Genomic DNA, 15522 nt, shown 5'->3' with positions numbered 1-15522 from the left:
AAAAAAAAAAAAAAAAGGTTGTTTCAGGAGCTGGAGAGATGGCTCAATGATTAAGAGCCCTCCCTGGCTGCTCTCTTCCAGAGGATCCAGGATCAGCTCCCAGGAACTACATGATAGCTCACAGCCTTCTTAACTCTAGTTCCGTGACATCTGTCAGCCTCCTTAGCATCCCTGGGCACCAGGCACACATGTGTACACAAACAGACATGCAGGCAAAACACCCATACACATGAAAGAAGAATTAAAAAGGAAAAAAGGGGGAAAAAAAAGATTCTTCAGTCTTCTTATGGATGAAGACAGGCCTTGGAGGCTGAGACCGGCCTAAGCTCACAGTGAGAGAGGCAGGGGTGTAGCTCAGTGGGAGAGTGATTCCCTAAAAATATACAAGGCTCGGGATTCAATAATTCTAGGCACCATGGGAATGAGGGGGCGGGGGAGGGGGGATGACACAGGGGCGTAAGGAACACAGAAAGTTCTAGAACCTAGCTCTCCTGACTTCCCACATTTCCAGCTCTTGGAAGAAAAGATTCCCCATACCTGTACCAGGTCCATGCCCACGAACCACAGGAAGTTTTGGTGGCGCGCCAGTTGCCGGAGGTACTGGCCTAAGGTGATGCTGCCCGCTTCCTCACCGCCCACCGGTGGCTCCTCTTCACACACGCTGTGGGCAGAGGGGAAAGGAAGACGTGGGGTTACGCCAGCGTGGGCCAGGACTGGGTGTTAAAATCAGGCTCTGAACATAGAAAGCCAAGGCTAATCACTCACCCACCATCGAGGTCCAGGCCCGGGCAACCCCTGTCCCTTCTGGTGGCTTCAATCCGCCGCTTCAACAATTGTGTGGCCCCCAGAAAGCCCAGCCCAGAGCCAGCAGCTAGTACCACACAGAAGGCACGGAAGGAGGAGAAGTCCTCCTTGTTCCAAAAGGCGTAGGAGGCGAAGACAGACAAGGAGCCAGCTGCGCTGAAGAGGGAGCAGTAAAAGTTGAGGTGGGTGCGGTCGTGGGCTGAGAGCGCCAGGTCGGCCAGCAAGGCATGGTGGTGGAGGTCCACGAGCGTCAGGAAGCCATCATAAAGGCACAGGCACAATAAGAACTGCAAGCCAGCAGGGGCCCAGGGCACCCAGAATGCCAGGAAGGACAATGCCAGCAGCGGCCCATGCCAGCCCAGAGCCCGGACCCGGGTCAGCACCACATCTCTGGAGGAGAGCCCTGCTCCTGACCTGTCGGGGAGAGAAAGGTGTTAGGAGATAACCAGGCTCTGGTTCCCCTGGCTGGGCCCAAGAGACAGATGGAAGAAACACAGCTTACCCAGTCAGAGGCCCTCTCCTCAGCACTGCTGTCCTACCCAAAGGGCTATGGGATACCGATTCTCAGGGCCAAGGGTAAAAAGGAGCCCAAAAAAGGGAAAGGGAAAGGAGTGTCTAAGAAGCAGGGGATATATGTGGTACAGAGCCGTGAGTGGTCCCCCATGTCACACTAGGGTCAACCCCTTCCCCTGGCTGGGCCATGCCATACCACAACTGGCATCCCTCCTCCCCCTCCCTCAAACATGAGCAGCAAGCCTTCATTTGGGGGGGTCATCAGAACCGGACAGGGTCACTGATGCGCCATTCCCTAACACACACCGGGGCTGGGAGCTGAGGAACTGACGGTCACTGAGCCAGCCGAAGAGGGGGTCATTGAAGCTGTTCCAGAGGAGAAATACAGTCTGCAAGAAGAGAGAGATGGGCAGGAGGGGTGGACAGGGCTTCCCAACACCAGTCCATGCACCTTCCCTAAAGATGGTAGTTCTTCCCGTCGGCAAGCTTTTGTGCATGTTCCTCTGCCAAAATCCCTCTGGAGGCTGGTACACACATCGAACGCCAGCGACCCAAGGCAACTGCTATCTAGCTGATTGCTGCATGTGAGTATATTATACATGAACATACAAACAGCAGAGCACTAAGATAGAAGTCAGGAATGCTTCCAGAACCCTCCTGAAGAGTCCTTAAGGGCTGGAGAGATGGCTCAGAGGTTAAGAGCACTGACTGCTCTTCAAGAGGGTCCCGAATTCAATTCCCACAATTACTTGGTGGCTCACAACCATCTGTAATGGGATCCGATGCCCTCTTCTGGTGTGTCTGAAGACAGTTGACAGTGTACACATATAAATAATACCAGCTTTTCTTGCTGAGTTTTGCTAAACAGCACAGTATGCCCCAAGACCCTAGCACTGGGACAGGACCCAGCACCTTCTATCTACCTGGAAACCTGATTCCCACAGTCTCCCACTGTGCTAGCTGCCCAATGCTTGTCCTACCTCTCCAACCCAGAAGGACACTTTGTTGATCTTATACACCGAGACAAAGGTGTCCACGTAGTACAGCAGGAACACATTATGCAGGATGGAGGTGAAGAGAGCCAACGAGCCATACACCACAGCTGTGGGCAGACCCAACAGCCAGGCTTGGGGCCAGTCCAGCCCCATGGCTGCTGGTGGAGCCTCAGCCCCAGGGGCACTGCGGAGGACTCACAGACATTGCCAGTCCGACCATCCTCGTCTCTGGGGAAGAAGAAGCCAGTGAGCAACAAGGGTCAGAGAGATTGAGCTACCTTTCCTTCCAGCTCTGAGACAACCCATCAAATGAATAACTCATTCCAGGCTGGGGTCTGGGTTGCCTATTACTCTAGCTCCTACATTTAATCCCCAACACCAAAAACAAACAAAAAACACAAAAAAACACAAACAAAAACTTTTTTTTTCTTAAACTCATTTTCTTTGGAGAGAATTTCCATGTTAGACAAAGCTGGTGAATTACCAGTAACGTAAGCAGAAACATCCAAGTGAGATGCTCTGGAAATGCTACGGGAAACTGAGATGGCCCATGAGAAGAGAAGGCAGGCATCCAAGTATTCAAGCACTGGGCCAGGCTACCGTCTCAGACTGGATACTTGGCATGCTGTCCAACCGAAATGGTCTAGCTGTGACGGGGGGGGGGGGGTAGGCAGCCCCGATAAGGTTAACCTTAGTTTCTTTTTCTCAAAAAGGTCAAAGGGAATCATCATATGAAAGACCAGAGCGATTAAATGGAAAAGCTCATAGAAAATGCTCTATGAGCCAGGCATGATGGCGCACACCTCTATGCCCAGCACTAGGAAGACAGGAAGACCGCTAATTCCATGTCAGCCTGGGCTACATGGTTCAGGCCGGCCTTGGTCAAGGGATGAAATCCTACTGAGAAAGGTGTTTTAATCAATGTGCATTGGCACAATTGTTATCTTTACACAACCCCCAGGAAGCACGATTATTACAGAACACTTATAGCATTATTATTATATAACAACTCAAAATAAAAAATGCTGAGGACCTTAGCCAATGTCACATAGCAAAAAAGCAATAGATTTGAACCCAGACTTCATATATTTCCTGGTTTCTCATTGACACATACATATGTCTCCCTTTCTTGAGTCCAGGTTCTCATCTCCTGCCTCTTTGCCTGGGATAGAACCCAGGGCCTTGTAGATGCTAGACTAGGGTTCCACCACTGAGCTACACCCCCAGCTTCTATACTCACTCAAAGCGTTTGTTCTTAAGTCTCTCTGTGGGGCTGCTGTCAAGCACACCTCAATACACGTGCTCTGGGTGATTAGTTCCTTGGGATGGCACTTCTGGAATCAGTGTATGAGCGCATCTTGTCCTTTTTTTTTTTTTTTTCTCTTTTGGTTCTAAGATCAGGACTCACTATGTAACTTGGCTGGCCTGGCTCACCAAGTAGACCAGGCTGCCCAGTCTGTAAGCAGCACCCATCGTGGGCTCTGCCTCAGTCTGGTCTCCAGGTTCTCTCTCTGTTCCAGTTCCTGTCCTGACTTCCTTCAGGGACAGACTGTGGATGTGGAAGAGTAAACCCAATCAACCTCTCCCTCTGCAACTTGCTTCTGGTATTTGACCATAGCAATGTTTCATAGCAATAGTAACCACAAACTAACAGTAACAGAAATCCCAAACTAAGAGATCAAATCAAGCAAAGATGGCCACGTGAGGATGAAGTCTGCAGTTGCCATGACACAGCTACAAGCCAAGGAGGGCTGCTGTCACCAGTAGACTTCCAAACACTAGACAGAGAAGGAAGGACTCTTCCCCAGAGCTTCCGGTGGAAATGGGACTCTGCTCAGGCCTACATTGTGGACTTTTACCCTCCAGCCACAAGCAAATATCCACTTGCTTTAAGCCATCGCTTTGTGTCATCTGTTACAGTAGCCTACCTAATGTGACTTCTTCCTGAGGCTGCATGGCTCACAGGTTGCACACTCTCCCCCCACCAGTCATATCCTGTTTGCTCTCTGCCCTAGTCCAACAGAAGAAACAAAACCTCCAGGGCTGCCCTTGCCAAGCCCCAGCCTCCCTGCCTCCCCTCCATGCCTGCAGGTTTCTACAATGTAGCCACTCCCAGCACAGCCGCCCTTTCCTCTGATGAGGCCTTTGTGCTTTCTGGTTCTTTCCATTACAGGATCATTCGAGTCTGCCACCTGTCATTCCAAGAGCTAGCATAGAGTCCAGACTTCTCTCTCCATAGGGATTTCGGGCAAAATCCTGGAATTCCAGAGACTTGGGAAGCCAAAGGGGGAGGACAAAGTTCACAGCCAGCTTGGACAACTTAGTGAGACCTGTCTTAATAGTGACTTCTTACTACTGCACTTGACAAGTCTGGGGAAAAAAAATATCAAAAGATAAAGAGTAAAAGGAAGGCTGGGTGGGCTGCACTGGCCCATCATGCCTTTGATCCCAGCACTCAGGAGGCAGAGGAAGGCAGGCAGATCTCTGCAGTCAAGGCCAGCCTGGTCTACAGAGTGAGTTCCAGGACAGCCAGGGCTACACAGAAAAATCCTGTCTTGAAACCAACAAACAACTCCCTCTCTACCCAACCCCCCAAAAAGAAAAGAAGGCTGAATGGGATAGGCCAAGCATGGTAGTCCCTACCTTCAATTACGAAAGATTTACTATCTATAACTCAGGTCACCTTCACTGTGGCATGTAACTTTCATTATTTTTAAAACCCTTTTTTAATGATGGTTCTTCAATGCTTTAACCTCCCTTTTAACTCACCACTCACCAGAGGTAGTGGGAAAGAAAGGATACAGGGGAAGTGGACCTGTTTAGAAGGGTTCTTTGGAGCAACTCCCGTCTGTGTTGTCTGGAAATTGGCAGTTTAGTTTACAGGTTAGTAGAGGCAGCTCAATCCACTGGCCAACACTTCACGGATACACCAGTTCAGGAGAGTCGAGATAGCAAAACACGAATCAGTAGCAGTGGCACTACCTGGCAGAGATAGACATCACATGTGGCAGAGGCAAACATCACGTGTCCTCCACGGGTCTTGCCCCAGCATGTGCGTTGTCTCAGCTGACATCACTTTGCCAATCAGCCCGAGTCCACAGAAGAAGCAAGAAACTGCAGCACACCACCAGAAGTTTGTTGGAGCGTTTCTCTCTGTGGAGTCCTGACAAATGCAGCTCAACTACGCAATGTAAGGCGGATCAATACATGCGTGTTGTTAGCAAAGAATCCATCACGTGTCCTTTCACAGACCATCCTTTAGCAGAACACCCTTTCACCTGTGTCCACTTCAGCTAAATGTTCTTTCCCATGTTTGCCCTAACAAAACACCATCCAGTTAACTTTCCAAAGAACGCTTAAGTTTCCACTTCAGTGATGGTTTGAATAATAATGGGCCCCTTACATACTCATATATTTGAATGCTCAATTACCAGGGAGTAGAACGGTTTGAAAGGATTAAAAGGATCAGGAAGTGTGGCTAGTTGGTAACAGTGTGTCACTGGGGGCAGGCTGAGACGTTTCAAAAGCCCATGCCCGGCGATGCTCTCTCCCCACCTATGGACCAGGATGCAGCTCTCAGCTCTAGTGCCTGCCTGCAGGCCGCCATGCTCTCTGCCCGTGATGATAATGGACTAACCGTCTAAAATGGTAAGCCCACGTTAAAAGCTTTCTTTTTTAAGTGTTGTCTTAGTCATGGTGTCTCTGCACAGCAACAAGACAGTAACTAAGAACCGGGTGTGGTGGAGCACGACTCCTCTAATCCCAGCACTTGGGAGGCAGGGGCAGGCAGGTTTCTGTGTTTGAGGCCAGCCTGGTCTATAAAGTGAATTCCAGGGCAGCCAGGGCTACACAGAGAAACCCTGTCTGGGGGTGGGGGGAAGAAAAGAATAGGGAAAGGTTTGAATCACTACTTCCTCTCACAGGTGTACCTTGATCCAGTTGTTTGCTACTACTGAGCCTGCAAGGTGGGCAATTAAGAGCTGTCTGTACAAGAATATATCAAACACTAACACTCAAGAGACCCAGAGCACCAGGCTAGGCACAAAGCAGATGCTTAAAAACCAGCTTTAGGGCTGGAGAGATGGCTCAGCGGTTAAGAGCACTAACTGTCCTTCTGAAGATCCTGAGTTCAAATCCCAGCAACCACATGGTGGCTCACAACCATCCGTAACAAGATCTGACGCCCTCTTCTGGAGTGTATGAAGACAGCTACAGTGTACTTACATATAATAAATAAGTAAATAAATAAATAAAAACAGCTTTATCTTTCTGGAGGCAGATCTCACTATGCAATCTGTTACTTTAGACCAGGCTGGCCTGGAACTCACAGAAATCTGCCTGTCTCTATTCCCAAGACCAGCTTTCTCTTATAGATTGGGTCAGGGCTGGTGGAATATCCTAGGTCCCAGGCCCCCTTGCTGAAGTAAAAGTAAAAAACTTGGGACCCAGGCTCCTGCCTGGGGGAAGCCAGCAAACCAGAAGTACCCAACAAGAACTCTAGAAATAAGCCCTTAGCACAGACCTCAGGTAGAGGCTTGCCAGACAGGTGAGCCAGCGCTGGATTTGCTGGAGGGGGGGAGGGGCGATGGTACTTTCTAGCCTGTGTGTCTCCAGATGCTATTCCAGCAGCAAACAGCCTTCCTCCTCTGGTCTTCCTCCTCTCAACCCACTACACAAGAGAGCAGAAGCCTCGCCAGGGAATACCACGGAGCCCACACTGTCCTTGTTGCATAAGCCATATATCCTGTAACCTGCAACCAAGCGCCCACTCCTGTGCCTGTCTCACCTTACACAAGAGCTGGAGGCCTGTCCTGTGAATAGCTGAGCTGGTGGCCTAGAGGCAGCCACTTCCTTTCCCTGGGCCAGTGGAGAGGTTAATACCAACACTCCTAAAGTGGGGCTCAAAGGCAAAAGGAGCAGAGAGTACCAAGCAGAGTGTCCGGGACATACAGGACTCTCCATAAACAATAGCTCTTACTGGGTTTCATGACCTTTAAAAATTGGCTGGGAGTTGGGGATATGACTTAGAGTATAAAACCATTTGCCATGCAAGCCCCAAGCACCAGATCCGTAGAACCCATATAATAATGAAAGGTGAAGGGCTGGAAGGATTGCTGCTCAGTGGTTAGGGGCATTATTGTTCTTACAGAGGACCCACGTTTAGTTCCCAACACCCACATGGCAGCTCACAACCACCTGTAGCTCAGATCCAGGGGATCCGCTGCCTTCTTATGACCTCCATCCTGCATGCAGATGACACACACACACATACATACACTCAAGCAACACAAATACAAATAAAAGTAAATAGCTCTGGGGGAAAAAAAAATGTTCTAGGGTCAGGTACGCAGTAGACAATCCAGGCAGATCTTTGAGAGTTCAAGTCCAGACTGGTCTGCATACTAAGTTCCAGGCCAGCTATCATTACATAGTGAGACCTTGTCTTAAAAAAATCATTTTTTTTAAAGATTAGAAGGCAAGGACCTTGTCCTCTGTCCTCTAGATACTCACTGTGGCTTATGCACGAATATCCTTAAATGCAAATATGTATGTACACATATACACACACATGATATATATACCAAAAATATACTTTAAAAAAAAATCAGGGACCCTTCTGACTAATATATAAGTCTTTGTTATAGACAAGGACCAGCTGGCTTCAAACTTGTGGCAATCCTCCTGCCTCTCCAGTGCTGGAATTACAGGTGTGTGCCACCACACCTAGCTAAGTTGTCATTGGAGTATTCACCATGGATCCCTCTCACTACGTGCCACATCCCAGACCTTCCCATGTGTCATCCTCCCAATTCTGTTTTAAATGCCACCTCCACACTTCCGTTCATGTGCTGCCTTCCAATCAGAGGCCTGGATGTGACTGTGTGCTGGCTCTGAGACCTTCAAGACAGGCCTGGCTTCCACATCCATGGCTGTGAACCCTTCACAGTGCATTTCTTATTCCCATATAGTCTATAGACTCAAGCAAAGCCTGGAAGTCAGGTAAATAACTGGCCCACAGCCGCAAGCTATGATTGTGCTGGAACCAAGATTCTAAACAGGTTCTAAACAGGAACCTCTCAGTTCACCGTGCACCCACTTCCAAAATCTTTTGTGTGTGTGTGTGTGTGTGCGCGCACACGCGCTTTTGGTTTTTTTGTTTGTTTGTTGTTGTTGTTGTTGTTTTGAGACAGGGTCTCTCTGTGCAGTCCTTGCTGTCCTGGAACTCACTCTGTAGACCAGGCAGGCTGGCCTCAAACTCAGAAGTCCGCCTGCCTCTGCCTCCCAAGTGCTCTGCCTCCCACGGCCTGGCTCCACTTCCACAATCTTATCAAATCTTGCTCCCTCAATGCCCACGCCAGGGTCCTCGCACCCTCCAGGTTTGCCCAGTCAGGTATTGTCTACCTTTTCCGGTCTCTCGGCATCCCTATTTCCCTCCAGCTCGCAAGCTCCTTAAGAGCCACTCCTCCTGCAGATCCCTCCCCCGCGCTCCTGCTCAATTAACACCTGCTGAGTCCATTGTCCCCAAAAGGCCAACGTGGGTGTCCTCCGCCTTACCAAGGGCAGTCAGAGGAAAACAAACTCCCAGAGCCCACACTAGGTGCTCTGATTGGCTGTGGGGTTTGGAGAAGCAGCAACAACCTGGAACCCTATAGTCGGAGCAAACCTAAGCATGGAGGGCGCTGATGTACCGAGGGGAGTGTTGGTAAAAGCCAGCAATCACATTTACAAGCCTTTCACCCAGGACAGGGCACCAAGCTAAGAAAACAGGAAGGGCAGAATGTGACCCAGGTAGTAGTAAAAGGGGCCAAACTAAAAAGGGGGTCTGTAAGCCTCCACCAAGCTTCGGTCAAGATGGAAGGCACCCGCTGAGGGTAGGAGACACACAAGCATTTCTGTTGAGGAGCCCTCCGGAGCTACTTCAAGATCTCTCCCCTGGCAGTCCACTCTCCAGGGTTTCTGGGAGATTAACTAACAACAGGAAAGACTGGCCAACCGCAGCAACCTCTGTGACAAAGAGTACAATTAGGGGAGGGAACCAAGAAGTAACAGGCTGGGCCGGGAAGGAAGACTATCAGGAGGAGGGTGGACGGTTCCCACGCCCTGCAGGAGGGAGCCTGTAGAGACCACAGAGGGGAAAACCTAAAAAATGCGGTTATCAGCAGTGCTTGGGTCAAGGCTGAACTCTGTCCTCATGTAGCCACGGAGCTTGTTCCCACGTCTGTGGAAAAAGCAAATCTATTTGCTGCCTGTCCTGCGGGTGTAGAAGGAGCAGGTGGAATTTCAAGTCATAATAACAAAGCAAATACTAGGCGTGTCACTTTCTCAGCAAGCAGTTGACTGGATTGTTGGCTCCGGTTCACTCCCTGGACAGTCTCTTCGCAGAATGAAGGAGCCCCAGGAGAGATGTTAGAAGGGCCCGACTCTCTCCCGCGAGTTAACAGCTTCACCCTCCCCGGACGGAAAATGGAGTTTTCACACATTGCCAGAGGGACTTTCTCGGTCCTTCACAGGATTTTATGGTGGCACGAAAGTATCAGCCGACTCACCTCAGGACCGCAGGCCACTTCTAAGTCCCCGAGGAACTAACTGGGAATCAACCCAGGAGCTTTCTACTCAGAAACACGTGTAGTGGTTTTCATTTCGCTTGCACATTACCTGAAGAGCTAGCTATTCTAGAACACCTAGGCTCGGACCTCGCTCAGACCACTAAAATTGGGCTCTCTGGAGGTGATGCCCAGCATCTTTTAAGCTTCCCAGTGGTTCTACTCTGCCACTAGGTTTAAGGGCTACTAAGTCAATGAGTGAATCCCGGCCTGAACCATTGCATCCACGAACTCAGATTCCTCAAGGGGCAACCTGGACGATGCATCCCCTTGCCTTACCCCAACAGAAACCTTCTGCGGGGATTCCACACTTGCCCCTTGGTCCCAATTCCTCCTGACCCCAGAATTTTCCAATCCGTAATCTGGCACCTTAAGGAACCGCGCAAAGTGTCCCAATGACTCAAACGGCGCAACGCATTCCCGCCCCACCCTCAGGTGTAACAGATCGTCCCCGGGGTCCGGCCGGCTCCTCCGGGACCTCCGAGAGGTCCTGGGCCGTGGGCCAGCAGCTCACCGCAATCCTGGCAGACGATGCCTAATTCCGCGGCAGCGGGGAGCCAGGTGCCAGCCAGTGCGCCTGCGCGCTAGCAGCCCCGGGCTTCCCTGGTCTCTCCCTCCGCCCCTTCCCAGCTATTGGCTCCGCACGGCTCTCCCGATAGCAGCTCTGGCAGGTGACCGCGCCTGAGGCTGTCGCTGCCATGTTTGTCATGGGCTATTTCCCTTAGGGACCCAAAGGAAAACGGGCATCACGCAACAGGGGCAGGTTGCCTGGATCCCTGAACTACTTATCTCCTCTCTCTTACCTCCACGAAAACTGTCATTTCAGCTCAAACCAAGTTTCTCTTGAGGACGCTTCCCTCCCCTTCCCTGATCCTAATTTCAGAAGATAAGAATTTAGCAGAGACTACCTACAGCTGGATTGTGAGCCTGCGAGCACAAAGTCCAGCTTGAGCTGTGGGCTTGAGGAATCAAAGGAATTGGAATCGAGAGCCAGGGCAGGAGATGGTAGACACAGGCACTTGTCCATCAACACACAACCCATGCCGCCCGACTTCTTTGTAGTGGTAGTAATAAGAATTAGAAGAGGACCGGGCGTGGTGGCGCACGCCTTTAATCCCAGCACTCAGGAGGCAGAGGCAGGCGGATTTCTGAGTTCGAGGCCAGCCTGGTCTACAAAGTGAGTTCCAGGACAGCCAGGGCTACACAGAGAAACCCTGTCTCGAAAAACCTAAAAAAATGAATTAGAAGAGGAAGTAATGCCTGATTGTGCCTTTCTGAAATTCCTGTTGTTGTTGTTGTGTTGTTTTACAAGACAGAGTTTCTCCATGTGGCTCTAGCTCTTCTGGAACTCACTATGTAGACCAAACTGGCCTCGAACTCCCAAGTATCTGCTAATCTCTGCCTTCTGAGTGCTGAGGTTAAAGGCATAGTCTGTAATTCTTGCCACACAGAAGGCTACCCTGTACTGAATACAGAGTGAATTAAGGTCAATCCGGGCACTTTAAAGCCTATCTCAAACTAAAAACAAAAACAGGGCTGGCGATACACACAATAAAAGAATTGCTCAGCCACCCACTATTATGTACTTTGCAGGATAGGTGCACTGTTCCAAATGCCTCTTCCTCAAATTACACATAGGAAGTAGATGCTATTATTTCCACTTACAGAAGAAAATAACCACTGGGTACTGGTGGCGGCTGCACATGCCTTTAGTCTTAGCACTAGGAAGGCAGAGACAGGTGGATTTCTGCTTTGAAGGCTAGCCTGGTCTACAAAGTGAGTTCCAGGAAAGGTAGGGCTACACAGAGAAACTCCATCTCAAAAACCAACCAACCAACTAACCAGAAACCCTGAAGTTCAGAGAAACAATCAATGAATTGTTTCTTTTTGTTTTTCCAGACAGAGTTTCTCTCTTTAACAGTACCAGCTGCCCTAGAACTCATTTTCTAGTCCAGACTGGTCTTGAACTCACAGAGATCTGCATGCCTCTGTCTCCTAAGTGCTGGGATTAAAGATGTGCACCACCGTGCCCAGCTTTCAACAAATTTCATACAACCAGATGCCCAGCCAGACCAGACCGGACTTCTCTCAAGTCTCAGAGTTCTTCCTCTTCTGTACTTGCTAGACCTTCCTTTAAAATCAAGTTTGTAAGGCTCAGTCCAGTTTCTAAGCAATCAAATAGGACCCACTGTCTACCTGTTCAGTTTCCCTACTCTGTTGATTTGTATATGCTTGGCCCAGGGAGTGGCACTATTAGAAGGTATGGCCCTGTTGGAGCAGGTGTGTCACTGTGAATGTGGGCTATAAGACCCTCTTCCTAGCTGCCTGGAAGTCAGTATTCTGCTAGCAGCCTTCAGATGAAGACAGATTTCTCAGCTCCTCCTGCACCATGCCTGCCTGGTGACAACGGACTGAGCCACTGAACCTGTAACCCAGCCCCAATTAAATATTGTCCTTTTAAGAGTTGCCTTGGGCCGGGCATGGTGGCACATGCCTTTAATCCCAGCACTTGGGAGGCAGAGACAGGCGGATTTCTGAGTTTGAGGCCAGCCTGGTCTACAAAGTGAGTTCCAGGTCAGCCAGGGCTACACAGAGAAACCCTGTCTCGAAAAACCAAAAAANAAAAAAGAGTTGCCTTGGGCGGGGCAGTGGTGGTGCACACCTTTAATCCCAGCACTCAGGAGGCAGAGGCAGGCGGATTTCTGAGTTCAAGGCCAGTCTGGTCTACAATAAATAAATAAGAAAAGAAAGCAGGGGATTAGGAATGTAGGTAGGTTTGGAAGAGTTCTCGCTGAGCACACCTGAGTCTCAGGTTCAATCCCTAAGATGGATAAGGTGACTGTGGCTATCCCTGTAGTCACAGCACTTGGTGGATAGAAGTCAGGATCAGTTCAAGGCCATGATTGGCTACATAGTTTCAGGAGCTACAGGGAGACTGTTTCCAAGGGGCTGGGCAAATGTGCTAGAGGTTAGGCACTACTGACCCTTATGCCTTTTTGTTGCTGGTAATTTTTTGTGCAGCAGGAATATTGTCCCCTTTTTTCTTTGCAACAACATAGCAATGGGTTCATCACAGCAAACGGTTGGTCTCACAGGACCCTGTTCAACCCAGTCCTAGAGAGCCCTCGGGGATCCCACAGCCCTGTCCGAGACACCTACATTCTCCTAGGTTTCCCCCTTCCTCTCCTCTTTCAAGACCTTCTCTACCCTTCTATGACCCCTGTTCTGGAATAATCCCACCCAAGTATATAAAAACATGTCTCAGGATGCTTTGAGATGGAAGAAAAACAAATGAACAGATACAAGATTGCAGAGTGAAATTTATTTCAGGACTTACATACATGAAGAACAGCACCAATCCCACTGGATCCATCCAGTGAGTGTGTATATACTGGTTAGGACAAGAGTCACTTCATCCTAGTCAGAATGGTCCTGCCTTCTTTCTTCTTTCTTGTTTTGTTTTTTTTTTTTTTCTTAAGACAGGGTTTCTCTGTGTGGCCCTGGCTGTCCTGAAACTTGCTTTGTAGACCAAGCTGTCCTTGAACTCAGAAATCTGCCTGCCTCTGTCTGGGTGCTGGGACTAAAGGAATGTGCCACCATGTCCCGCTCTTTAAAACTGCTTTTTTCTATTTATTATTGTATGAATGTTTTGCCTGCGTGTATGTGAACCGTGTTCAAGCCTAGTGCCCACAGAAGACAAAAGAGGACATCAGATCACATGGGACAGAAGTGACAATTGTGAGCCACCACATTGGTGCTGGGAGTTGAACTTGGATCCTCTGCAAGAGCAAGTATTCTTTAGCACTAGACTAAGTCTCCGGCATGCTCACACACACACACACAAACCCACAACTGATCTTTGGTACCAGTCTAGCACATCACTGGCACCAGGGTCTGGTTGTAAAGCACTACATGCCACTATAACAGTTCATCTGTTTTAATGTGCTGGGAAACTACTGGGAAAAACTTTCTAGAACTAGCATCAGTTACAATTCAAGATGGCTGCGGTCAGGTCAAGTGAAACCTGGTCCCCCTGCCTAAGCCACACACCTTTATCTCTTCTAGACGTAAACAACTGTTATATAAACTTATCTCTATTCTAGACTTTAACAACCATTAACCCTGCCCTCCTGTTCCAGAATACAGTCCTGATAAGAAAATGGTCATGTCTCCTCTCCCATGCTGACCACTTCTCTCCTGGCTGAGAGAAGAGGTCAGAAATTCAGTCCTCAGACTGTTGTAAATCTATTACAGGTTTGTTCCAGCCTTCCTGTCTCTGCTCAGTGTACACTTTCACTACCAAGCACACCTTGAGTCTTTACTTAACTGTCCTTGGGGACTAAATGGTAGGATGGGAAGGGCTGGCACAACCAGCTCTGAAAAGTGACCCGGCAGGAAGACCTTGAGTCCTTCTTGCTGAGCCTCATGCCCCACAGTTATACTCTGGCCCGCAGCCTTCAATGCTGGAGTAATCAGCCATTGCAATACTGTGGTGCTGGAGGCCAAATCTCCTGCTAGACTCCTCCAGTCCTTGAACCTAAGAGAAATGATATACAAGGAGTGTTCTTGAAATTCTCTCCTCGGCCATACCTCGCACTCCTACTCTCTCAGAGCTCCCCATTCTTAGTTATGGGGCCACTTCTCCCAGGGCTTCTACTTTGCCCACTAGTGAGGCTCTGAACATGAGGTTCTCTGACCAAAAAACTACTAAGGCTACTGTATTTTCAAATGTTTCACAAGACACTGAGAGAAAATACTCAAGTGTGTATCGCTGGCGTGGGGTGGAAGGAACAGCAGGGCATTCAAACCATCTTAAACAAAAAGGAATTTATTGGTCTTTGTAACTGTAAAGACCATGACTCACACACCATTATCAAAAAGAAAATTCTGTCTCATGGCTTCATGTCTTCTATGACTACTTATTTAGTGACTAAGGCCTCCCCACAACTCCCCCACAACCTGCAATCCTTTCAGATTTCTGTCTTAGGGAAAGAAAATGTTTCCTTCCACCAGACAAGAAAACAGGGTGCTAGAGAAATGGCTCCAGAGTGGAGAGAATGCCTCAGCAGGACATGGCGGTATACTCCTTTGGACCTGGCACTGAGTTCGAGCCCAGCCTGGTCAACAGAGCTTGTTCTAGAACGACCAGAGCTACACAGAGAAACCCTGTCTGGAAAAATAAACAAACAGTGCAGTCTGGGGCTCTGGCAGAGGACTTGAGTTTTCTCCCTACCACCCACGTCAGGTAGCTCACAAGTGCCTATAACCTCAGATCCAGGTAATGTGACACCCTCTTCTGGCCACCCGTACTCATGGACATATACCTCCCCCCCACATATATACATAATTAAGAAAATAAATCTTCAAATGGGGCTGGAGAGATAGCTCAGTAACTGAGAGTGCTTGCTGCAGGAAGGATTCGGTTCTCAGCACCCACATCAAGTGGCTCACATCTGACTGAAACTCCAGCTACAGGGGCATCAGACCCTCTTCTGGCCTCCAGGACACACATACATACGCACAAACAGAGAGGGGGAGAGAGAGAGACAGAGACAGAGAGACAGAGACAGAGAGAGAGAGAGAGAGGTCTGAACAGAAGTAGAAAG

The 15522-nt window shown here is 49.2% G+C and overlaps 1 protein-coding gene across 1 annotated transcript in view; it reads right to left on the bottom strand.

Moving 5' to 3' along the window:
- Mfsd13a (major facilitator superfamily domain containing 13A) overlaps positions 1–10534 on the bottom strand; it is a 16758-nt gene extending 6224 nt beyond the window's left edge. Inside the window, exons 1-5 of the mRNA XM_021197170.1 lie at positions 10431–10534; positions 2298–2540; positions 1624–1706; positions 766–1218; positions 538–661 (exon numbers count right to left, since the gene is read on the bottom strand). Of these exons, the coding sequence (XP_021052829.1) occupies positions 538–661; positions 766–1218; positions 1624–1706; positions 2298–2465 (828 nt within the window). The 5' untranslated portion in view covers positions 2466–2540; positions 10431–10534. The remainder of the gene's footprint in view (positions 1–537; positions 662–765; positions 1219–1623; positions 1707–2297; positions 2541–10430) is intronic.
- Positions 10535–15522: the final 4988 nt, after the last annotated feature.

Source organism: Mus pahari, chromosome 1, assembly GCF_900095145.1.
Source record: "Mus pahari chromosome 1, PAHARI_EIJ_v1.1, whole genome shotgun sequence".
Lineage (NCBI taxonomy): Eukaryota > Metazoa > Chordata > Mammalia > Rodentia > Muridae > Mus > Mus pahari.
This window is presented reverse-complemented; position numbering and strand designations above follow the sequence as displayed.